At 37.1% G+C, this 27,819-nt stretch overlaps 1 protein-coding gene across 1 annotated transcript in view; it reads right to left on the bottom strand.

Annotated features, from left to right (window-relative positions):
• Window positions 1–27,819, bottom strand: part of RNGTT (RNA guanylyltransferase and 5'-phosphatase) — a 219,081-nt gene that overhangs the window by 113,976 nt on the left and 77,286 nt on the right. Inside the window, exon 11 of the mRNA XM_065888674.1 lies at window positions 19,887–20,051. Coding sequence (XP_065744746.1) covers window positions 19,887–20,051 — 165 coding nt within the window. The remainder of the gene's footprint in view (window positions 1–19,886; window positions 20,052–27,819) is intronic.

Genomic DNA, 27,819 nt, shown 5'->3' with positions numbered 1-27,819 from the left:
TAACATCACTCAGAACAGATTTCAATCAGACTTTAATTAAAAATAAGAAAATAGGGGACTTCCCTGGTGGCACAGTGGTTAAGAATCTGCCTGCCAATGCAGGGGGCACGGGTTCCATCCCTGGTCTGGAAAGATCCCACATGCTGCAGAGCAACTAAGCCCGTGCACTATGAGCCCGCGTGCCACAACTACTGAAGCTCATGCGCCTAGAGCCCGTGCTCCGCAACAAGAGAAGCCACGGCAATGAGAAGCCTGCACACCACAACGAAGAGTGGCCCCTGCCCGCCACAGCTAGAGAAAGCCTGCGTGCAGCAACGAAGACCCAACACAGTCAGAAATAAATAAATAAAATAAATAAATTTATTTGAAAAAAAAAAAGGAAATAACCAGAGAAAGTCTCTGACTCTCTGAAACAAATGCCCCAAAGACTTCTGAAACTTCCCATGTATATAGGTCCTCCAATCATCATTTAAAAATACAGACTTTAAATGTATTGTAGCATGTACTATATGAGTAAGATACAAACAAAGGAGGTAAAATTCTTGGGGTGGAGGGAAGTTTTTTTTCAGCGATAAAATCTAAAAATTTTCTTGATTTATGTAATAAATATATATAATTCATTTATTCATATTAGAAATCACATATATAAAATAATATGTTAAATTTAAAATATTGCTTTTTTCCAATCATAATTCCTGAAAGAAAATTTATCCAAACTTGTTATGAGCATCTTCTCTATATCAGTGTCTTTATCGTTAGAGCCAATACTTAAAGTCACTTAACACATTTCCATTATTTTCACTGCTATCTCTGAGTTATAGCATACTTCAAATTATACATGAGACTGTCACTACAGATGTTATCTTAAGCTACAAGTACCGTCTGAATAACATTAGCAAAGTTTTTCCCCCCTCATCCATTCCTTAGGTCTGTATTCATAATCTTCAAAGTGTTCACCATCTTTAAGGTTATCCTTTTTTTTTCCTCTTCCTTTCTTTCTTTCCTTCCTTCCTGCCTTCCTTCCTTTCTTTCTTTCTTTCTTTATGGCTGTGTTGGGTCTTCATTGCTGTGCACAGGCTTTCTCTAGTTGCGGCCACGGGGGGCCACTCTTCGTTGCGGTGCATGGGTTTCTCATTGCAGTGGCTCCTCTTGTTGTGGAGCATGGGCTCTAGTCACACGCACTCAGTAGTTGTGGCTCGCGAGCTAGTGGCGCACAGGCTTTGTTGCTCCATGGCATGTGGGATCTTCCTGTACCAGGGATCGAACCCATGTACCCTGCACTGGCAGATGGATTCTTAACCACTGCGCCACCAGGGAAGCCCCTAAGGTTATCTTTTAAAAGCTTTTTATGGGAAAGTTCCACCTTTACTTACGGTGTAAAATATGTCTAACCTGACAATAAATTTTTTAAAAGCACACAATCTATAAAATCATAGCTTTTGTTAAGGTTTAGAGTGTTGAGGTTTCCACAAAATCAGGTAAACTGAATCCCAGGCCCTCCAAAGAAAGATGAGACACATGAACCCATTCACCTTTGGAAGAGCATAAGAGGAAAAAATGGCTGCCACAAAAGTGGGTACAAAGAAAAACTGAAAGTTTGATCAATTCTTAAAAACCAAGTGTGGGTTAGTATAACAGTATAGAATCCCTGGAAGCTCCAAACACAAGAGGACTCCAAACCTACTCACTAGCTCTATTCCCCAGGTTTCTATCAGGATTCACAGGAAAGATCAGGGGTAGGACAAGAAAGATGAGAAAGCCTCACCTTAGTTGCAAACAGACATAAGATCCTTTCCAGACCCTTCCTGATATGAAGTAAAGGCCATCTGAGGATAAAGTCGTCTGCAGCTACACACAGTTCCAGAAACAGCCTTGGTCCAAGGATATTATATTGATAAAAAGGAGAAAAACTTGCTCCTGCCAAAACATCCCACTTATGCAAGGCAAAATTCAGCTGCCAAGAGGGAGAGGTCAGCCCACTGAGGGGAAACCCATCCCTGAGACTCAGGTGCTCAGGGTCTGCTTAACAGCAAGGCTTGAGGAGGAAAATTAACAAAACCCCACAGTCTGCACAAATCAGGCACTGAGTGACAAGAAACAGTCGATTACATATGAAGGAGAATGCAAGAGCACAAAAATAGACCACTATGTGGTATAGGCAAGCAGAGCCCACTGAAAGCTACAAGTGAAGCAGGAACACTGGAGAAAACCCATTTTATACTCCAGTTCTCTCAATAAGCTCAAGTAACAGAAGTTATCTGCTTAAGGAATCTGAAGTCTTCGGAGCACAGAAGATAACTATATAGCAATACAAACCCATGTTAAATACAGATTATTCAACCACTAACCCCGCCTCCAGCAAATGAAGCTTATTAAACTTAAAGGAGAGGTTCACCCATTACTAAGCACAAAGACATCTACCTCAGTATACATTGTTCATACAGAAAAAAATGCCCAGCATCCAATCAAAAATTACCACACACACATACAAAGCAAGAAGAAAATGACCTACATTCAATAGATAAGGCAGTCAATAGAAAAAAACATAGGGATGGCCCATATTTTGGAAATATCAAACAAAGATTTTAAAATAACTTTAACATTTTAAAGGAAAAGGTGGAAAACATGCATAAGCAAACGTGGAATTTCACCAAAAAGTTGAAAATAATAAAAAATAAGACAAGTGGAAATGCAAGAAATAAAAACATAATATCAAAGAAAAAGAATGCTAATCAATGGGAATGACAATCAATGGGATTATCCACTGACTGGATAGAACAAAGGAAAGAATCACTGAACTTGAAGAAGAAAAGAGTGTAGCACTTTTTCCAACTGAAATACAAAAAGGCAAAAGGGGAGATGTTGGGGTGGCAGGGGTCAGGAGGAAGAGAATGAGGAATCAAAGAGCAACAGTAAAGATGTCTTAAAAATACTTACAACACGCAGACAGAAAACCAGAAAGAATATGGAGGACTGTAACAACAATGAAACAACGTGACCTATTTGACATTTTATAGAACACTGTACCCAACAATAGGAGAAAATACTTTCCTTTTCCAAGTGCATACAACACATTTATAGGTCAAAGTCATACAAGGTTGACTGTGCTCCCGCAGCCTACAGTTTTAAAACATTCTGTCTGTACAGAAGTAAGCTGATTCGACATTTAACAGTTTAACTTCCTCTATTCAAATGTAATCTCTGTGAGGTTAAGTATCACACCTAATTGTTCCTGTATTTTTGTTTTATTTTATTTTATTTTTTTTGCAGTACGCGGGCCTCTCACTGCTGTGCCACGGAGCACAGGCTCCAGACGCACAGGCCCAGCGGCCATGGCTCACGGGCCCAGCTGCTCTGCGGCACGTGGGATCCTCCCAGACCGGGTCACGAACCCGCGACCCCTGCATCGGCAGGCGGACCCTCAACCACTGCACCACCAGGGAAGCCCTGTTACTGTATTTTAAGCACCTAAAAACATAGTCAAATATACTATCATTTAAAAAGTCAATAGATTAAGCAAATAAGCTCAAAGTGTCAGGTTAACCAGAAGCATAACTTAACTTTATTTCATCCGTGTGGAACCAAATCCACTCATCCTAAAGATTAATGCACATTTATTGATAAAATAAGGCTATGAAATTAGCTACCAATTCATTATGTGTATGGTAACACAGTTTAAAACTGTTTGCCATTTTAATGCAAAAAACTTAATCCCCCAGGGACTCCCACAGGTTTGATAATTTACTAGAAGGCCTTAGAACTCAGAAAAGCACTATATTTATTGCTTAATTTTGGTAAATACATACTGAGAATAACTTTAATGAAATTAAGTTGGTCTCTCCTAAAACCAGTAATAAATACAATTTTGCAAAGTTTAATCATTCTTTTTTAAAGAGAATACTACTTAGATCTCCAAAACCATTTATGTGACCATTTTCTTTCCTTTTCAGGTTCACAGTATATAGAAGTAGACTTCAGTTAAATTTGTTTGTGGATGGGTAAAATTACATCCACACTAAAGAGTTCAAAAAAGATAATGATACTATTCCTTTAATGTCTTCAACGTATTTTCTTTTGGTTTATAATTCAACAAACATGGCAAATTACCGTAAGATTTTAATTCAGAAATATACAGCTGTTATTATAACACCTGTAAACTAGAGCAAATATTTAATATTTAGAGTACTGTTCTTCCTTACCTTAAGTATCCCCCAAAAGTATACTTTTGTAAACTTTTAGAAGAAAAAGGGGGTAATACGAATTAGGGGTCTCCACCCCTGGGGACCAGGCCGCACAGCGGAGGTGAGCAGTGGGCAAGCTAGAAGCTTCATCTGCCGCTCCCCATCGCTCCCCGTCGTCCACATTACTGCCTGAGCCATCCCCCACCCCCTCCACCTCCCCACCCCGTGTCTGTGGAAAAACTGTCTTCCAGACAGTGCCAAAAAGGTTGGGGACAACTGATATAAATCATCTTTTTTTTCTAAAATGACTTCTTAGCATTTCAAATAGACTACAGAAAAGAAAAGGATGTTAAGGGGAAGGTTTGAAGTAGGAAGAGTCTAGTACACTAACAGATACAGTAACAGAGAAGGCCAGGTGGGGCTCACGGATTAAAGAGCCCCAAGAAGAAAGAATGAAAAGAGCAACTTCTAAAAGGGGTGCTTAAAGAGCTCATGCAACTAATATACACATGCCTCCACATAATCCTCATCCCAATGGTAGACTCTCATAGCAATTTACAGCTATTTCCAAGACTTTACTTTCTGCTTTTGTATAAAGAGTCCTAATCCTCTGGTCATATCCACCAGCTACTCTAACTTTAACCCTAATTTTTCAATGCCATCTATCAAACTCACAACAAGGACTTTAGCACTTGGGTCATGGTCTTCTTCTTCATGTGTGCCACCATCCTGCAGGTCCACTTATATGTGGATATTTTTCAATAAATATGTACTACAGTACTATACGACCCGTGGGTGGTTGAATCCAAGGATGTAGAACAGAGGATCAACTATAAAGTTATACTGGAATTTTTGACTCCACAGAGAGTCAGGGCCCCTAACCCCTGTGAAATTCAAGGGTCAACCATATTCTACACTGGTCTTCTATAGTAAGCGTACACTATTGCTTCCCAGAAAACGCTGGCTACACAACATTGCTCTGATTATGACCATTGTTCTTAAATGTTTCTTCTGCACATCATACTTATGATAGCCACATTCCATGTGTTCATATAAACTTCATTTAAATATCCCACTAACCTCCACACATGTTCAACAATGTAAGCAAGACTGATGGCACACACTGGTGGAAAACAAAGTAAAAAACAAATAGATGCTCTGATCTCAGCCTAATCTATTCAAACACCTGGTTTATTTGAACCAATTTTATGAGCTAGCATGGAGAAAATATGGAGTCCCTCTCTCTATCAGGAAAGATATACTTGCCTTTTTCACAGCCCATATTTTTTCACATCTCTGAAAACAAGACATATCTTACAATTGATGATATAGCATATTTTAATCAGCAGAGGTCTCTCAAATCCAGTGGTACATAAAATAAGGGAATGGTCTTATAATTAATAGCATCTTATTTGGTAAAACAAGGTACAGAAAACATGGTTCTGGGTGAACAAGAGAGTCCTCTGATAACCTTATGAAACTTCATTACTTAATGCTGCAGAACAAGATACAGCCAGTCCCCAACTTATGATGGTTCTACTTACTTTTCAACTTTATGATGGTCTGAAAGCGATACACATTCACTAGAAACTGTACTTTGAATTCTGAGCTTTTCCCCTTTTCCCAGGTTAGCAAAATACAGTACAATACTCTCTGGTGATGCTGGCAGTGGCAGCTAGCCACAGCTCTCAGTCAGCCACGTCATCATGAGGGTAAACAACTTATACACGTAGAACTCTTATGTACCTACACAACCATTCTGTTTTTCACTTTTGAAACAGTACTCAATAAATTACATAAGCTATTCAACACTTTATTTAAAAATAGGCTTTGTGTTGTATGATTCTGTCCAATTGCAAGCTAATGTAAATGTTCTGAGCACATTTAACGTTGGCTAAGCTAAGCTGCTATGATGCCGTAACCCTGTCACAAGTCAAGGAAGATTATCCATGCACCAGAATCACACCTATGATTTACAATTTGTTCTCATGTATTTGTCTTCAGAATCTTAAGCCTTATTAGCAAGAATGCTGGAACTGAGGAGTTTAAGGCTTCTCTAAAGTGACTTCTGAAAGTATTTGTAAAACCACACCCAATTAATTAGATTGACAGGATTAGGCCACATATTAGGATTAATCTGTGACCCTACAATCCAATCAAGTTCTTTAGTGCTTCACTTGCACCCTGTGAGGTCATCATCACAGACTAAATTTCTATGACTAAACATTATACAATATATATTCAAATATATTTACTACTGCCATAAGTAGTAAAGCACATAAAATAAGGAGCCCCAAGTCCATTTTCCTAGAAATTTTGTAATTATTTTAAAATTTTATTGCAATCCTTCAACAATGACACATTTTTTTATATTTTACTTTTGGTAAGACTGGCTCTATTTGGGGTATAAAAATGACTAGATGTGTGTTCGATAACCAAGAAACACAATCTAACTAAAAAATGTATGTCCCTGGTTTTCCTAATCCACTCAAAAGATTACATTTTCACAACCATGTCTCCAAGTCCATTCTAATTTATAATCATCTTTTCAGTTCTTGAGGGAGAACTGAAACACAAATTCCAGGTTTCAAGAAAGTCTGAAAGTGTTAATTATCTACTCTTCAAGCAATGTGATGAGGGCAGTGAATTTTTTTTCTTTAGAAAAAAAAGATGTACTACTATAAAAGTTACTTGTGCTGGAACTAAGTACCCTCCATCATTTCAACAATGATCAATAGAAGGCTCACTTAATTTTCTATGCAACTAGAAAGGGCAAAGGCTATTATTTAACTTCAATCTTTCATTTTAAAATTCTAATAAAACTACTAGGTCAGACATTAATACCAAAATACTGGCTCACATTGATAAGAGTTATACACTTAAAAAAAAAAGTGTTCAGCTGAAATTGAAGACACTTGTATGATAAGTCAACCCTGTGCCCTTGTTAACCTGTAGTAAATTCACAACCACAGTTGGTTAGAATAATTTATCAGATTTTTTTAGAAAAGGAACTGCCTCGTAATCACTTTAGAGGCCAATAATTATTTTTTCTTCTGAATCTACCAATACCTATCTCCTGGATGTTAATTGTAAAAAAATTTTTAAGCTCTTATACTGAGCAAACATATAGAAATTTCCCCATATAACAATTATGAGTCCATAGAAATGTTTAAAATATATTTGGCACCAGATATAATGATTTCTGCATGCTTCAGTGAACAAGATTTACTACCCCAAAAGAAGTTTCCTGGGACAATAAATCTTGAGGCTCACTATACCAAAGAAATTAAGAATTCTCTTTATTATGCATTACGGTGATTTTCTTAAATTCTCCTCTGAAATGGTAAATGAATGAGATTGAAACGATCCATCAGGCCATATTCAATTTCAATGATGAATGACATATTAACAGACTAGATAATACAAAAATAAACACCAGAAATATGAGAATATATAAAGTTAGCCTCATTTCATCTTGTGTCTGCCTTTAAACCAAAATAGTTTCACCATTATATCTGTAATTACATAAAAATATTAGGCATAATCATTGAGAACCTCTATGTGTGAAGAACAGTTCTGCACATTTAGGCACGGTTTTTTTCTTCTCTTCAACCACAGTTATACTAACATACTCTCAAAGCTACTTTTTTTTTTACTGTGATACAAACAATAAAACACTGATAAAGTCATATAACATTTATATATATAAATAACACACTTTATGGCTAGATTTTCTTTATGAACTACTAGTGTTAGACATACAACTATAAATTTATATTTAAGAATAAACTAAGAAAAGAAAGAAAAGGCAATACCTAGAAAGTAAATCTGAATGCCAGATGAAATACATACATACATAAAACCTAAACTTCCTATCTAGCAAAGTATGCAAGAAAATAATAGATGAATATTTATAAAATCCTTATTAAACTAGATGAGTACATGCCCTTGAAATTAAATGTAGTAAAAAAAAAAAAAAAGCTTTCGTAATTCTCTGCTTAATCCTCTCAACAGTTATTAGAGAGGAGATCTTCACATTCATTACTCTTTCATCCTACATAGCAAATATTTTACTTTCAAAACAGTAATAAATAAATCATTGTAAAAATATTTTCCACAGAATTTTAATAAAGCAGTCAAACTGGACACAAGAAAGTAAAACGACTCCAAGCAGAGAAAAGCAATAAATTCATTGCTAGAAACTTTTAAGAGATTATTAGGTCTTTTCTTTTTCCTTTCCTTTTCCTTTTTTTTTTCTTTTAATTTGAGTGTGTGAGATCAAAGAGGAGGATGGAGTCTTGCTTATTTTTTTTTAATCAAGCATAATTTCCTAAAACCATTCAAGATTGACTCCTTGCACGGTATTCCACTACATCCTAACTACATACAACCCTGCAGGGGACATAACTAACTACCCCTAAGGGAAAGGTGTGGAGAAGTGGAGAGAGGCAGACAAGCAGGAAATGAAGAAAGACAACTTAGTAGAAATAACTTAGCAGAAACAGAACTTTTCAAATGGGAAATAATCCCAGTTCAGGCTTAGTCACATTAAAGAAAAAATGTGGACTTTACCAAACAAGATGGCTATGCATGTGTGGTGGCTAGAGGCAGATGAGAAGTCTCTGTACCTTCCTTTCAATGTTGTTGTGAACCTAAAACTGCTCCAAAAATAAAGTTTTTTCAAAAAATCAATTAATAATAATATATTAAGATTAAGTAGGGCTTATCCCAGGAACAAAAGAAAGCTTCAGTGTTAGGATATATTTCCATTTAATACATAAAATAAACAAATCTAAGCAGAAAAAAAAAAAAACCAGTATTCTATCTATAGTAGATAAAAAGCAATTGGACAACACTGAATACCTTTCTTGATTAAAAGTAAAATGACTCAGTAAAATAGAACCAAACATTCACTTGCTCAATCTGATAAAATAGATTTCAGACTCAAAGACAGCATACAATACTTTAAAGAAACACTAGAAGCATTCCCACACAAATCAAGAACAAGACAAGGATCCCTATAACTATTACTACAATTTAAAATTGTACTTGTGTGTACTGAATTAGACACGAAAAAAGTTAATGTATAAAAGAACTAAAGCGATAGCTTCAAGATGGCAGAAGAGTAAGACGTAGAGATCACCTTCCTCCCCACAAATACATCAGAAATATAGCTACATGTGAAAAAACTCCTACAGAACACCTACTGAACGCTGGCAGAAGACCTCAGACCTCCCAAAAGGCAAGAAAATACCACGTACCTGGGTAGGGCGAAAGAAAACAGAAAAAACGGAGACAAAGAATGGGGACGGGACCTGCACCTCGGGGAGGGAGCTGTGGAGGAAAAGTTTCCACACACTAGGAAGCTCCTTCACTGGCAGAGACGGGGGGTGGGCAGGGGGGAAATCTTCGGAGCCACAGAGGAGAGAGCAGCAACAGGGGGTGAGGAGGGCAAATCAGAAAGATTCCCACACAGAGGATCGGTGCAGACCAGCACTCACCAGCCCGAGAGGCTTGTCTGCTCACCCGCTGGGACAGGTAGGGGCTGGGAGCTGAGGCTCAGGATTCAGAGGTGGGATCCCAGGGAGAGGACTGGGGTTGGCAGCGTGAACACAGCCTGAAGGGGACTAGTGAGCCCCAGCTAGCCGAGAGGGAGTCTGAGAAAAAGTCTGGACCTACCTAAGAGGCAAGAGACCATTGTTTTGGGGTGTGTGAGGAGAGGGGATTCAGAGCACCGCCTAAATGAGCTCCAGAGGTGGGTGCGAGCCACGGCTATCAGTGTGGACACCAGCAACGGGCATGAAACACTAAGGCTGCTGCTGCAGCCACCAAGAAGCCTGTGTGCGAGCACAAGTTACTATCCACACCTCCCCTCCCAGGAACCTGTGCAGCCCACCATTGCCAGGGTCCCGAGATCCAGAGACAACTTCCCCAGGAGAACACATGGCGTGCCTCAGGCTGTTGGTACATCACACTGGCCTCTGCTGCCACAGGCTCGCCCTGCATTCCATGCCCCTCCCTCCCCCCACCCCACACCGGCCTGAGTAAGCGAGAGCCCCTGAAGCAGCCGCTGCTTTAAGCTGGTCCTGTATGGGTGGGGAACAGACGTCCTCAGGTGACCTACATGCAGAGGCGGGGCCAAAGCTGAAGCTGAACCCCAGGAGCCATGCGAACAAAGAGAAAGGGAAATCTCTCCATGCAGCCTCAGGAGCAGCAGATTAAATCTCCACAATGAAACTGAGGTACCCTGCATCTGTGGAATACCTGCATCTGTGGAATACCTGAATAGACAATCATCCCAAAATTGAGGCAATGGACTTTGGGATCAACTGTAGACTTCGGGTTTAGTTTCTGCATCTAATTTGTTTCTGGTTTTATGTTTATCTTAGTTTAGTATTTACAGCTTATTATCAATGGTAGATTTGTTTATTGATTTGGTTTCTCTCTTCCTTTTTTTTTTAATATATATATATTTTTTCCTTTTTCTCCTTTTGTGAGTGTGTATGTGTATGCTTCTTTGTGTGATTTTGTCTGTATAGCTTTGCTTTTACCATGTGTCCTAGGGTTTTCTGTCTTTCCTTTTTTTTTTTTTTTTAAAGTATAGCTTTTAGCACTTGTTACCATTGGTGGATGTTTTTTGGTTTCGTTGCTCTCTTTCTTGCTTTTTTTTACTTTTTTATTTGTTTATTTTTAATAATATTTTTTATTTTAATAACTATTTTATTTCATTTTTCATTCTTTTTTTTTTTTCCTCCCTTTTCTTCTGAGCTGGGTGGCTGACAGAGTCTTGGTGCTTCAGCTGGGTGTCAGGCCTGAGCCTCTGCTGTGGGAGAGCCATGTTCAGGACATTGATCCACCAGAGACCTCCCAGCCCCATGTAATATCAAACAGCGAAAGCTCTCCCAGAGATCTCCACCTCAACGCTAAGACCCACCTCCACTCAATGACCAGCAAGCTACAGTGCTGGACACTCTATGCAGAACAACTGACAAGACAGGAACACAACCCCACCCATTAGCAGAAAGGTTGCCTAAAATCATAATAAGTTCACAGACACCCCAAAACACACCACCAGACGTGGACCTGCCCACCAGAAAGACAAGATCCAGCCTCACCCACCAGAACACAGGCACCAGTCCCCTCCGCCTACACAACCCACTGAACCAACCTTACCCACTGGGGGCAGACACCAAAACCAAAGGGAACTACAAACCTGCAGCCTGAGAAAAGGAGACCCCAAACACAGTAAGTTAAGCAAAATGAGAAGACAGAGAAATACACAGCAGATGAAGGAGCAAGGTAAAAACCCACCAGACCAAACAAATGAAGAGGAAATAGGCAGTCTACGTGAAAAAGAATTCAGAGTAATGACAGTAAAGATGATCTAAAATCTTGGAAATAGAATGGAGAAAATATAAGAAACGTTTAATAAGGACCTAGAAGAAACAAACAATGATGACCAACACAATAAATGAAATTAAAATTTCTCTACAAGGTAACAATAGCAGAATAACTGAAGCATAAGAATGGATACGTGACTTGGAAGATAAAATAGTGGAAATAACTAGTGCAGAGCAGAATAAAGAAAAAAGAGTAAAACACATTGAGGACAGTCTCAGAGACCTCTGGTAAAACATTAAACGCACCAACATATGAATTATAGGGGTCCCAGAAGAAGAGGAGAAAAAGAAAGGGACTGAGAAAATATTTGAAGAGATTATACTTGAAAATTTCCCTAATATGAGAAAGGAAATAGTCAATCAAGTCCAGGAAGCACACAGAGTGCCAGACAGGATAAATCCAAGGAGAAACATGCCAAGACACATATTAATCAAACTATCAAAAAAAGAAAAAATATTAAAAGCAGAAAGGGAAAAACAACAAGTAACATACGAGGGAATCCCCATAAGGTTAACAGCTGATCTTTCAGCAGAAACTCTGCAAGCCAGAAGGGAGCGGCAGGACAAATTGTAAGTGATGAGAAAGAAAAACCTACAACCAAGATCACTCTACCCGGCAAGGATCTCATTCAGATTCGACGGAGAAATTAAAACCTTTACAGATAAGAAAAAGTTAAGAGAATTCCACACCACCAAACTAGCTTTACAACAAATGCTAAAGGAACTTCTCTAGGCAGGAAACATAAGATGAGGAAAAGACCTACAATAACAAACCAGCTAAGAAACTGGTAATAGGAACACACATATCAATAACTGCCTTAAATGTAAATGGATTAAATGCTCCAACCAAAAGACATAGACTGGCTGAATGGATACATAAACAAGACCCATATATATGCTGTCTACAAGACACCCACTTCAGACCTAGGGACACATACAGACTGAAAGTGAGGGAATGGAAAAAGATATTCCACGCAAATGGAAATCAAAAGAAAGCTGGAGTAGCAATTCTCATATCAGACATAATAGACTTTAAAATAAAGACGATTACAAGAGACAAAGAAGGACACTACAAAATGATCAAGGGATCAATCCAAGAAGAAGATATAACAACTGTAAATATTTATGCACCCAACATAGGAGCACCTCAATACTTAAGGCAAATGCTAACAGCCATAAGAGAAGAAATACACAGTAACACAATCATAGTAGGGGACTTTAACACCTCGCTTTCACCAATGGACAGATCAACCAAAATGAAAATAAATAAGGAAAAACAAGCTTTAAATGATGCATTAAACAAGATGGACTTAATTGATATTATCAGGACATTCCATCCAAAAACAACAGAATACACTTTCTTCTCAAGTGCTCATGGAACATTCTCCAGGATAGATCATATCTTGGGTCACAAATCAAGCCTTGGTAAATTTTTAAAAACTGAAATCATATCAAGTATCATTTCCAACCACAACGCTATGAAACTAGATATCAATTACAGGAAAAAATCTGTAAAAACTACAAACACATGGAGGCTAAACAATACACTACTAAATAACCAAGAGATCACTGAAGAAATCAAAGAAGAAATAAAAAAATACCTAGAAACAAATGACAATGAAAACACAATGACGCAAAACCTATGGGATACAGCAAAAGCAGTTCTAAGATGGAAGTTTATAGCAATACAATCCTACCTCAAGAAACAAGAAACATTTCAAATAAACAACCTAATCTTACACCTAAAGCAATTAAAGAAAGAAGAACAAAAGACCACAAAGTTAGCAGAAGAAATCATAAAGATCAGATCAGAAATAAATGAAAAAGAAATGAATGAAACGATAGCAAAGATCAATAAAACTAAAAGCTGCTTCTTTGAGAAGATAAACAAAATTGATAAGCCATTAGTAAGACTCATCAAGAAAAAAAAGGTGAAGACTCAGATCAATAGAATTAGAAATGAAAAAGGAGAAGTAACAGCTGACACTGCAGAAATACAAAGGATCATGAGAGATTACTACAGGCAACTCTATGTCAATAAAATGCACAACCTGGAAGAAATGTACAAATTCTTAGAAAAGCACAACCTCCCAAGACTGAACCAGGAAGAAACAGAAAATATAAACAGACCAATCACAAGCACTGAAATTGAGACTGTGATTAAAAATCTTCCAACAAACAAAAGTCCAGGACCAGATGGCTTCACAGGTGAATTCTATCAAACATTTACACAAGAGCTAACACCCATCCTTCTCAAACTCTTCCAAAACATTGTAGAGGAAGGAACACTCCCAAACTCATTCTATGAGGCCACCATCACCCTGACACCAAAGCCAGACAAAGATACTACAAAAAAAAGAAAATTACAGACTACTATCACTGATAAATATAGATGGACAACTCCTCAACAAAATACTACCAAAGAGAATCCAACAACACATTAAAAGGATCATATACCATGATCAAGTGGGGTTTATCCCAGGAATGCAAGGATTCTTCAACATACACAAATCAATCAATGTGATAAACCATATTAACAAATTGAAGGAGAAAAACCACATGAGCATCTCAATAGATGCAGCAAAAGCTGTTGACAAAATTCAACACCCACTTATGATAAAAACTCTCCAGAAAGCGGGCATAGAGGGCACCTACCTCAACATAATAAAGGCCACATATGACAAACCCACAGCAAACATCATTCCCAATGGTGAAAAACTGAAAGCATGTCCTGTAAGATCAGGAACAAGACAACGATGTCCACTCTCACCACTATCATTCAACATAGTTTTGCAAGTCCTAGCCACGGCAATCAGAGAAGATAAAGAAACAAAAGGAATACAAATTGGAAAAGAAGAAGTAAAACTGTCACTATTTGCAGCTGACATGATATTATACATAGATAATCCTAAAGGTGCCACCAGAAAACTACTAGAGCTAATCGATGAATTTGGTAAAGTAACAGGATACAAAATGAATGCACAGAAATCTCTTGCATTCCTATACAATAATGATGAAAAATCTGAAAGAGAAGTTAAGGAAACACTCCCACTTACCACTGCAACAAAAAGTATAAAATACCTAGGAATAAACCTACCTAAGGAAATGAAAGACCTGTATGCAGAAAACTATAAGTCACTGATGAAAGAAATTAAAGAGGATACAAACAGATGGAGAGATATACCATGTTTTTGGATTGCAAGAATCAACATTGTGAAAATGACTATATGACCCAAAGCAATCTACAGATTCCATGCAATCCCTATCAAACTACCAATGGCATTTTTCACAGAACTAGAACAAAAAATTTCACAATTTGTATGGAAACACAAAAGACTCCAAACAGCCAAAGCAATCTTGAGAAAGAAAAACGGACCTGGAGGAATCAGGTTCCCTGACTTCAGACTATACTACAAATCTACAGTAATCAAGGCAGTATGATACTGGCACAAAAACAGAAATATAGATCAATGGAACAGGATAGAAAGCCCAGAGATGAACCCACACACATATGGTCACCTTATCTTTGATAAAGGAGGAAGGAATATACAATGGAGAAAAGACAGCCTCTTCAATAAGTGGTGCTGGGAAAACTGGACAGCTACATGTAAAAGAATGAAATTAGAACATTCCATAACACCAAACACAAAAATAAACACAAAATGGATTAAAGGCCTAAATGTAAGGTCAGACACTATAAAACTCTTAAAGGACAACACAGGCAGAACACTCTATGACATACATCCCAGCAAGATCCTTTTTGACCCACCTCCTAGAGAAATGGAGATAAAAACAAAAGTAAACAAATGGGAACTAATGAAACTTAAAAGTTTTTGCACGGCAAAGGAAACCATAAACAAAACGGAAAGACAACCCTCAGAATGGGAGAAAATATTTGCAAATGAAGCAACTGACAAAGGATTAATCTCCAAAATATATAGGTAGCTCACGCAGCTCAATATCAAAAGAACAAACAACCCAATCCGAAAATGGGCAGAAGATCTAAACAGACATTTCTTCAAAGAAGATATACAGATTGCCAACAAACACATGAAACACATTAGCTCAACATCACTAATCATTAGAGAAATGCAAATCAAAACTACAATGAGGTATCACCTCACACCAGTCAGAATGGCCATCATTAAAAAATCTACAAGCAATAAATGCTGGAGAGGGTGTGGAGAAAAGGGAACCCCTTGCACTGTTAGTGGGAATGTAAATTGATACAGTCACTATGGAGAACAGTATGGAGGTTCCTTAAAAAACTAAAAATAGAACTACCATACGATCCAGCAAACCCACTACTGGGCATATACCCTGAGAAAACCATAATTCAAAAAGAGTCATGTACCACAATGTTCACTGCAGCTCTATTTACAATAGCCAGGACATGGAAGCAACCTCAGTGTCCATCGACAGATGAATGGATAAAGAAGATGTGGCACATATAAACAATGGAATATTACTCAGCCATAAAAAGAAATGAAATTGAGTTATTTGTAGTGAGGTGGATGGACCTAGAGTTGTCATACAGAGTGAAGTAAGTCAGAAAGAGACAAACAAATACCACATGCTAACACATGTATATGGAATCTAAAAAAAAAAAAAATGTCCTGAAGAACCTAAGGGCAAGACAGGAATAAAGACGCAGACCTACTAGAGAATGGACTTGAGGATATGGGGAGGGGGAAGGGTAAGCTGGGACAAAGTAAGAGAGTGGCATGGATATATATACACCACCAAATGTAAAACAGATACCTAGTGGGAAGCAGCCACATAGCACAGGGAGATCAGCCCAGTGCCTTGTGTCCACCTAGAAGGGTGGGATAGGGAGGGTGGGAGGGAGACGCAAGAGGGAGGGGATATGGGGATATATGTGTATTTATAGCTGATTCACTTTGCTATATATAGCAGAAACTAACACACCAATGTAAAACAATTATACTCCAATAAAGATGTTGAAAGAAAAGGACGGAAGGGAGGGAGGGAGCGAGGGAGGGAGGGAGGGAGGGAAGGAGGAAGGGAGGGAGGGAGGGAGGGAGGGAGGGAGGGAGGGAGGAAGGAAGGAAGGAAGGAAGGAAGGAAGGAAGGAAGGAAGGAAGGAAGGAAGGAAGGAAAAAAGAGTAAAGCTGTGTCAATTTACACCTAATATGACTGGATACTCAGAAAATCCAAGAGAATCAACTGAAAAATAATTATAAACAAGCATCAGATGGAAGAAGAGAATTCAATGAAAACACAAAGACTTAGAATAAACAACTTCAAAAAAGAAGTACAACGTTGGAAGATCAAGTCTGTCTGATTTCAATCTTTACTATAAACAAAGGTAGTCAAGACAGTACTACCACAAAGACAGAAAAAAAACATCAAGGGCATAGAACAGAGCATCTAGCAATAGTCCCACACATACATAACAACTTATTTTTTATAAAGATGCAAAAGAAATTCAATGAAAAAAGGACCATCTCTTCAATACTTGGTGCAGAAACAATTGGATATCCATATGCAAAACAAACAAACAAAAACCTATCAACAGGCTAAAAACAACCCAAATGACTATGGATTAATTAAGTAAATTATGGTACACTGATAAGATGGAAATCTGTGCATCTATTAAAAAAAAGACTGAAGGAGATCTCCATGTACCAAAACTGGGGCAAGGGGACACAAAATAAATTAAGTAAATAAAAGCAAGTACAGAAAAGGGCGTTAAGAATCACCTCTTGGGTAAGGGTGGTAAGAATATAAATAAATGTATTGCTTGCACATGGATAAAGAAATTCTGATGGATACAATAAATGCTAATAGCAGTGGTTACTCTTCTGAGATGATGATAAATATCTGCTGTCTGTCTGACTTTTAAAATTTTGTTAACCACATTTAATCTATTCAAATAATTCTTTTTTAATTGGCCTTCAAACTGGAAATGCAAATAAATTGTAATTTAAGAAACTGCTACTTCTTATTACTATTTAGGATGCTGTATTCTAACACCCATTTATGTATATTAAGTTAAAAGTTAAACAACTCATTATCCCTTCACTAGTTTGACAGATCAAATTCAACAAAATGGAGAGGTTGTTTATAGAGCTATGCTAATAAACTCCTAAAATCAAAGTTATCTTCAAGTTTTTATAGACAGAAATGAAATTCTACTGTTTTCTACCCAAAAGTATGCATTTTAACACATTTTATGTGTTAAAAACCACATAAAAACTAGGCTTTCTCATAAAAATGATAGGTACTTCCCTGACAAATGCTGCATCATTCGTAACACCACTATTTTACAATTCCCAGTAGCAAACATAAAAATAATAAGCAACTCTAGAGCAATAACCTGTCAATCGTAGCTGCCATTCTATAAGTTGGTGTTACTACAGTCTTACCCTTTAGACCAACTCTGCTGCAAAATGTGCTTTCCCTCTGTATTCTGCAACTCTACACTTTGGTAAGAGAAATTGAGGACAAAAAATTAACAGTAAAAACTGAAAAGGAGGGAAGAGGAGACTTATATGTAAAATTCCAAATAACAGAACTGCTTGAAAAAAAAGAATTTCCTGTGATGATTTCAAAGCGTTGTTATATAAGCTAAGTAGAAAGGAGAAAAATTAGAGCATCGTTTTTTCTAGTGAAAAACTACATGAAAAGTTGGTCAACGTAACTATATACTTCAGATCCCTAAAGAACTATTTTCTAAGCATTTCTAAGCAGCACTGATTCTGACTAATAAAACTACACTGAGACACATTTTCTGAAATGCTGAACTTTGAATTATGGCAGCACAAGCTGTCAAAATACATTTAAAAAAAAACGAATGCAAACTGAAACAATTTGGCTTCTGACCAACTTTTACAATGAATTAAAAATTTAGAAAGGTGTGGCCCACGTTAAGTGTTAACGTTATCCCTACCCTACTGACTGGGCAGGGCACAGAAGTGTATGGCTCTTTTAGGCAACCCTATAATATTCCTGCTGCCAAAACAGACACAAAAGCAGTGAACTGTGGGAAGGCCATGGCACCAGAAGTCAACCAACAGTCCCATGCCAAGCAGGCATTATGCACAATAAGTGAAAGTAGAATGATAACTTTGTATTTGTTGAGAAGAAAAGATAGGCATTCAACAGTGCTGAGATTATTGCTAATATTACATCCAAGGGCTAATACCAAATTGAGTGGACTTGAGTAGAAGCAGTTAAAATACAACAAAAACTTACATCATCTAACATGTGAGATTATATTAGAAAAAAGTTTAAAACATTTAATTGCTTACATTGCCATTATTTCCTATACTATTCTATCATAACCACCCCTCCTCCAAAACATAATAACTCCATGGTACATCTTTACTGTCAAATACTATGCGGCAGTTATAAATCTCTTTGCATGTCATGGAAATACTTCCAAGTTGTATTGTTAAGTGAAATAAGTCTCGGGTTTTCAGTGTCAAAACAACAAAAATAAATAACAAAAGAAAACCTTCCACATGTATGTATATATATATGTAAATTAATTTTTAAAATAAGACTACGTAGTAAACACTGTTGACCTTCAGAAGGCTTAACAGGTGATTTTCACTCTATATAATTCTATCCTGTTTACAGCTTTTTAAAAAACATAATATGAACCAATAGCCATGAATCACAAACTATTATAAGAAACAAGGGGGACTTGCCTGGTGGTCCAGGGGTTCAGACTCCGTGCTCCCAACACAGGGGGCCCGGGTTCAATCCCTGGTCAGGAAACTAGATTCCACATGCCCCAACTAAGAGCCCACATGCCACAAGTAAAGATCCCGAACACCACAACGAAGACCCTGCACGCGGCAACAAAGATCCCGCATTCCACAACTAAGACCCGGCACAGTCAAATAAATAAATATTTTTTAAAAAAGAAAACAAGGAAGTAACCTAACTTTCTGTCACTGAGAATCTTACTAAAATAAAATAGGTAAACAACAAGGACCTACAGTATAGCACAGGGCACTATATTCAATACCATGTAATAAGCTATAATGGAAAAGAATCTGAAAAAGAAAAAATATATATATATATGTATATATATATGAACTACTTTGCTGTACACCAGAAACTAACACAACATTGTAAATCAACTATACTTCAATTTTAAAAAAAAAAGGATCTTGCTAAAGAGAAGACTTGGGAATTATATATGTTTGTCAATATAGTGCTATATTCAAGTAATTTCTGGAAAAATCAAGACAAGTGGGTCTCAAAATGTCATTCATATTCCTTTTCCAAGATGAGTTTTGTTACACTGCAAGTATTAATTAGAAAACTTTACCTTTCTTGAAGCATGGATGTCAAAAAATGGCTTATTTCTGACTCTAAATGGTTCCTGTGTTTTGTCAATGAGCCCCGTCTTCATTTTTTCATGTCGAGGATTTATTATTTCTCGTTCTATACACTGCAGACGAATATTAAAATCACAATCTCCAACCGGCTGTGCCTGAATTAAACAAGACAATTATTTAAATTTCAACACTAAAAACTATTTTATCAGCATAATTATCAGGCTGATACACTATACATAGCAGTCTATATAAACAGCATCCTTTGGAGTTGCCCAGTGTATAGCCTGAACAACCACAAGTGCCAGCCCTGATGATTAATTTGACTAATGACAGAAGCATACCTAAACATGCAAATGCACACACATACAGTTACTTATTTTAATTATAAATGTATAAAAGAGTATGGGAAAATGGTATAAATCTTCTCAAATATAAATTGATCCAAAGTTTTCACATCTGAATTAAAGTATTAATATACTCACTAATCATTTTTATTGTTTACATGAATTAGTAAAGCCTGTGTAAAAACTAAAATCCACAGTCAGGAAAGTACAAGCAAACAACACACCAAAATAGGCAAAAAAGTCACCTATAATGTTTTTTGTTGTTTAAAGTGCTAACACTTTACAGCCTTCAAGAAGTAGAAGATATTTATTAAACAAATACATTCTCAACTCTGAAAACTAATACAGAAAAGGTTTATATGATATATTCAAAAACAAAAGTTTTCTTCTTCCCCCATATGTATATATACAGTATATATATTATGGTATATATATATATATATATATATATATATATATATATATATATATATATATATGGTTTGAACCATGAAATAAAAAGCACATGTACACTTTTGTATGAGCTGAGGGTAGGGGCTTGTCCACTCCTAATGGTATATACAAATACAGCTATAACATATCACCTGGGTGACAGTAGTGGTCCGGATTAGCAGCATCACCTCAATGGTATATCAAGTACCCTTTTCTTTATTCTGCAATTGGACACACTTCCACACATTTTTCCCATCTTTTCTGCCTTCTTTCACTTCTCTAATCTCTATCACTCAACCTAACATTTTACCCAACCTACTGTTTACAAAGGAGTGGCAACACTTGCTTAATCTGTGAACATTAAATACACTTCAAGGATGACTTTTTCTCAACTTTAGAAGGATGACAATTTTGATACTCAGCAAAGAATATGGAGCAAGACAAGTGAGCAAGAGCTAGGTATAAGGTAGAATATATTCCCTTTACATAAAGGCATACGACTGTTTGTAAAGGGTATTTACTGAAGAAATGCTAGTTAGTAAATAACCACACAGTCCATGTGCAAACTTTTCCATGTCACCTATGTCATCAAACAAGGTTGAAAAACCTAAAATGTCAGGCTTATTTATTAGATGAATTGAGACCCTGATAAAATTAAAATGAAACAAGCAAGCCCTCTTTTTAAGAAATAAAATTAAAAGCCTAAAAATTGTTTAAAAACTTGTAAGTAGTCTAAATTCCCTCCTAGATACTCTTCACTTTAAAATTCACCAAAACAACTAGAATAGATTGAAATCAAGTTCACCTTCAAATCTGTGTTGCCTATCATAAAGGAAGCTCCTGATAGGTGTTGAATCGTTGAGAATAGACTACAGGAAGCGCTCAATAACTATTGACTAACTGGCCTCCCTGTTTTGAGTTCTTTCTCACTTCAAAACACTATCCACGATGCCAGTGGAGTTATCCTTCAAAGCAATAAAAATAAGATCATATCATTACCGTAACTAAAACCCTTCAGTAGTGTCCTATTATATACAGAACAAAGAACTAAGCTAAAATGTCTTATTCAGGTAATCTGGTCTCCTACCCACAAATCCATTCTCATTTCCTGCTATGTCTCACATCTCACCATACATCAAGTACACTAAAAACCATCTAATGCTCCTGACTTCTAAGGCTCACTCCTTCAAAATTAATCTGTATCACTTTCTCTGTCTACAACTCCACACTTCAAATAACTCAAGTATACCCAGGGTAAGCTGGAATATTCTCACCTCTCTGGTACCTCTCATATATTTCTATATCTCCCATATATCTTTGACATTATACTTATGATACCATTATAATATTTCTTTATATTTATATCCCCATTCATAACACCACTGGTCTGCAAATTTCTTTTTCTTTTGTTTCTTTTGACCGTACAGCATGTGGGATCTCAGTTCACCGACCAGGGATCAAACCCATGCCCCCTGAAGTGGAAGCGTGGAGTCCTAACCACTGGACTGCCAGGGAAGTCCCTGCAAGTTTCTTTTGATTTTGTATCCAATCTAAACACATATTCGAACAATTGTGTATAATATATACATATTAATTTTTAATAAATTGCATACATGCACAACTGTATGTTATAAAACAGACAAAAATTGAATAATAGATTAAGAATAAACAGGAGTTCTCCAATTTTCTTTCCAAATCCCAATGAACTGTTATAGAAGTAGCCTCCTTTGAAGATCAGAGCACTAAATTATAAACTCCCTGGAAGGCAAGAAATTATGTCCTATTCTTCTGGGCATACTCAATACCTAGACTAATACCTGACATATAAAAAATTATCAATGAAATTCTTGCTGTACAAAATAATAAACTAAGGAACTGAAAAGTTTCAAACAATTATTTCAAAAAAATTTTTTCTAAGGGTGACCTTGATTTCATGATTCAAAATAAACATAATGGTTAAACATCAATGAAAGCTCCACAGTATATTGAAGAATTAAATATATGACACTTTCAATTATAAATATATTCTATTACCAGAAATGTGAAAAACTGTGACTTAAAAAACCAATGAATTAGTCACTCCCTCTTGCGAGAGCACTGGAATCACAAGTAACTGCTGAACAATAATCAACAGGAAGACACTGGAACTCACCAAAAAGACACCCCACATCCAAAGACAAAGGAGAAGCCACATGAGATGGTAGGAGGGGCGCAATCACAATAAAATCAAATCCCATAACTGCTGGGTGGGTGACTCACAGACTGGAGAGCACTTATACCACAGAAGTCCACACACTGGAGTGAAGGTTCTGAGCCCCATGTCAGGCCTCCCAACCTGGGGGTCTGGCAACGGGAGGAGGAATTCCTAGAGAATCAGACTTTGAAGCCTACTGGGAATAGATTGCAGGACTTCGACAGGACTGAGAGAAACAGAGACTCCACTCTTGGAGGGCACATACAAAGTAGTGTGCGCATTGGGACCTAGGGGAAGGAGCAGTGACCCCATAAGAGACTGGACCAGACCTACCTGCTAGTGTTGGAGGGTCTCCTGCAGAAGTGGGGGGTGGCTGTGGCTCACCGTGGGGACAAGGACACTGGCAGCAGAAGTTCTGGGAAGTACTCCTTGGCATGAGCCCTCCCAGGGTCCGCCATTAGCCCCACCAAAGAGCTGGGTAGGCTCCAGTGTTGGGTAACCTCAGGCAAAACAAGCAACACGAGGGAACCCAGCCCCACCCATCAGCAGACAAGTGGATTAAAGTTTTACTGAGCTCTGCCCACCAGAGCAACACCCAGCTCTACCCACCACCAGTCCCTCCCAACAGGAAAAGTGCTCAAGCCTCTTAGATACCCTCATCCACTAGAGGGCAGACTGCAGAAGCAAAAAGAACTACAATCCTGCAGCGTGGAACAAAAAGCACATTCATAGAAAGATAGACAATATGAAAAGGCAGAAATCTATGTACCAGAAAAAGGAACAAGATAAAACCCCAGAAAAACAACCAAACGAAGTGGAGATAGGCAACCTTCCAGAAAAAGAATTCAGAATAATTATAAGGAAGATGATCCAGGGCTTCGGAAAAAGCATGGAGGCAAAGATCAAGAAGATGCAAGAAATGTTTAACAAAGACCTAGAAGAATTAGAGAACAAACACCTAGAAGAATTAAAGAACAAACAAACAGAGATGAACAAAACAATAACTGAAATGAAAAATATACTAGAAGGAATCAATAGCAGAGTAACTGAGGCAGAAGAACGGATAAGTGACCTGGAAGACAGAATGGTGGAATTCACTGCCACAAAAGAGAATAAAGAAAAAAGAATGAAAAGAAATGATGACAGCCTAAGAGACCTCTGGGACAACATTAAACACAACATTCGCATTACAGGGGTCCCAGAAGGAGAAGAGAGAGAGAAAGGACCCGAGAAAATATATGAAGACATTATAGTCGAAAACTTAAATAACATGGGAAAGGAAATAGCCACCGAAGTCCAGGAAGCCCAGAGAGTCCCAGGCAGGACAAATCCAAGGAGAAACACACTGAGGCACATAGTAGTCAAATTGGCAAAAAATAAAGACAAAGAAAAATTACTGAAAGCAGCATGGGAAAAACAACAAATAACATACAAGGGAACTCCCACAGCTGATTTCTCAGCAGAAACTCTACAAGCAAGAAGGGAGTGGCATGATATATTTAAAGTGATGAAAGGGAAGAACCTACAACCAAGATTACTCTACCCAGCAAGGATCTCATTCAGATTCACTGGAGAAATCAAAAGCTTTACAGACAAGCAAAAGCTAAGAGAATTCAGCACCACCAAACCAGCTCTACAACAAATGCTAAAGGAACTTCTCCAACTGGAAAACACAAGAGAAGAAAAGGACCTACAAAAACAAACCCAAAACAATTAAGAAAATGGTCAAAGGAACATACGTATCAATAATTACCTTAAACGTGAATGGATTAAATGCTCCAACCAAAAGACACAAGCTCGCTGAATGGAAACAAAAACAAGACCATATATATGCTGTCTACAACAGACCCACTTCAGACCTAGGGACACATACAGACTGAAAGTGAGGGGATGGAAAATGACATTTCATGCAAATGGAAATCAAAAGAGAGCTGGAGTAGCAATACTCATATCAGATAGAATAGACTTTAAAATAAAGAATGTTACAAGAGACAAGGAAGGACACTACATAATAATCAAGGGACCAAACCAAGAAGAAGATATAACAATTGTAAATATATATGCCCCAACACAGGAGCACCTCAATACATAAGGCAACTGCTAACAGCTGTAAAAGAGGAAATTGACAGTAACACAATAATAGTGGGGGACTTTTAACACCTCACTTACACCAATGGACAGATCATCCAAACAGAAAATTAATAAGTAAACACAAGCTTTAAATGACACAAAAGACCAGATACATTTAATTGATATTTATAGGACCTTCCACCCCAAAACAGCAGATTACACTTTCTTCTCAAATGCACATGGAATATTCTCCAGGATAGATCACATCTTGGGTCACAAATCAAGCCTCAGTAAATTTAAGAAAACTGAAATCATATCAAGCATCTCTTCTGACCACAACGCAATAAGATTAGAAATGAATTACAGGGAAAAAACATTAAAAAACACAAACACATGGAGGCTAAAGAATACATTACTAAATAACCAAGAGATGACTGAAGAAATTAAAGAGGAAACCAAAAAACACCTAGAGACAAATGACAACGAAAACATGACGATCCAAAACCTGTAGGATGCAGCAAAAGCAGTTCTAAGAGGGAAGTTTATAGCTATACAAGCCAACCGCAAGAAACAAGAAAAATCTCAAATAAACAATCTAACCTTACACCTAAAGGAACTAGAGAAAGAAGAACATACAAAACCCAAAGTTAGTAGAAGGAAATAAATCATAAAGATCAGAGCAGAAATAAATGAAATAGATACAAAGAAAAAAACAGCAAAGATCAATAAAACTAAAAGCTGGTTCTTTGAGAAGATAAACAAAACTGATAAACCATTCCCCAGACTCATCAAGAAAAAGAGGGAGAGACTCAAATCAATAAAATTAGAAATGAAAAAGGAGAAGTTGCTACAGACACCACAGAAATACAAAGCATCCTTAGAGACTATTATAAGCAACTCTATGCCAATAAAATGCACAACCTGGAAGAAATGTACAAATTCTTAGACAGCTATAACCTTCCAAGACTGAACCAGGAAGAAACAGAAAATATGAACAGACCAATCACAAGTAATGAAATTGAACCTGTGATTAAAAACCTTCCAAGAAACAAAAGTCCAGGACCAGATGGCTTCACAGGTGAATTCTATCAAACATTTACAGAAGAGCTAACACCTATCTTTCTCAAACTCTACCAAAATATATCAGAGGGAGGAACACTCCCAAACTCATTCTATGAGGCCACCATCACCCTGATACCAAAACCAGACAAAGATACTACAAAAAAAAGAAAATTACAGACTACTATCACTGATAAATATAGATGGACAACTCCTCAACAAAATACTAGCAAAGAGAATCCAACAACACATTAAAAGGATCATATACCATGATCAAGTGGGGTTTATACCAGGAATGCAAGGATTCATCAACATACACAAATCAATCAATGTAATAAACCATATTAACAAATTGAAGGAGAAAAACCATATGATCATCTCAATAGATACAGAAAAAGCTTTTGACAAAATTCAACACCCACTTATGATAAAAACTCTCCAGAAAGCGGGCATAGAGGGCACCTACCTCAACATAATAAAGGCCATATACGACAAACCCACAGCAAACATCATTCTCAATGGTGAAAAACTGAAAGCATTTCCTCTAAGATCAGGAACAAGACAACAATGTCCACTCTTTCCACTATTATTCAACATAGTTTTGAAAGTCTTAGGCACGGCAATCAGAGAAGAAAAAGAAATAAAAGGAATCCAAATTGGAAAAGAAGAAGTAAAACTGTCACTATTTGCAGATGACATGATACTATACATAGATAATCCTAAAGGTGCCACCAGAAAACTACTAGAGCTAATCAATGAATTTGGTAAAAAAGTAGCAGGATACAAAATGAATGCACAGAAATCTCTTGCATTCCTATACACTAATAATGAAAAATTTGAAAGAGACATTAAGGAAACACTCCCATTTACCATTGTAACAAAAAGAATAAAACACCTAGGAATAAACCTACCTAGGGAGACAAAAGACCTGTATGCAGAAAACTATAAGACACTGATGAAAGAAATTAAAGATGATACAAACAGATGGAGAGATGTACCATGTTCTTGGATTGGAAGAATCAATATTGTGAAAATGACTATACTACCCAAAGCAATCTACAGATTCAATGCAATCCCTATCAAATTACCAATGGCATTTTCTACAGAACTAGAACAAACAATTTCACACTTTGTATGAAGACACAAAGACCCCAAATAGTCAAAGCAGTCTTGAGGGTAAAAAACGGGGCTGGAGGAATCAGACTTCCTGAATTCAGACTATACTACAAAGCTACACTAATCAAGACAGTATGGTACTGGCACAAAAACAGAAATATAGATCAGTGGAACAGGATAGAAAGCTCAGAGGTAAACCCACACACCTATGGTCAACTAATCTATGACAAAGGAGGCAAGGATATACAATGGAGAAAAGACAGTCTCTTCAATTAATGGTACTGGGAAAACTGGACAGCTACAGGTAAAAGAATGAAATAAGGACACTCCCTAACACCATACACAAAAACAAACTCAAAATGGATTAGAGAGACCTAAATGTAAGACTGGACACTATAAAACTCTTAGAGGAAAACACAGGCAGAACACTCTTTGACATAAATCACAGCAAGATCTTTTTTGATCCTCCTTCTAGAGTAATGGTAATAAAAACAAAAATAAACAAATGAGACCTAATGAAACTTAAAAGCTTTTGCAAAGCAAAGGAAACTACAAACAAGATGAGAAGACAACCCTCAGAATGGGAGACAATATTTGCAAATGAATCAATGGACAAAGAATTAATCTCTAAAATATATAAACAACTTATGAAGCTCAATATCAAAAAAACAAACAACCCAATCCAAAATTGGGCAGAAGATCTAAACA

Source organism: Phocoena phocoena, chromosome 12 (genome assembly GCF_963924675.1).
Source record: "Phocoena phocoena chromosome 12, mPhoPho1.1, whole genome shotgun sequence".
Lineage (NCBI taxonomy): Eukaryota > Metazoa > Chordata > Mammalia > Artiodactyla > Phocoenidae > Phocoena > Phocoena phocoena.
The sequence above is the reverse complement of the archived record's forward strand: the minus strand, read 5'-3'. Positions and strand labels throughout refer to the sequence as shown.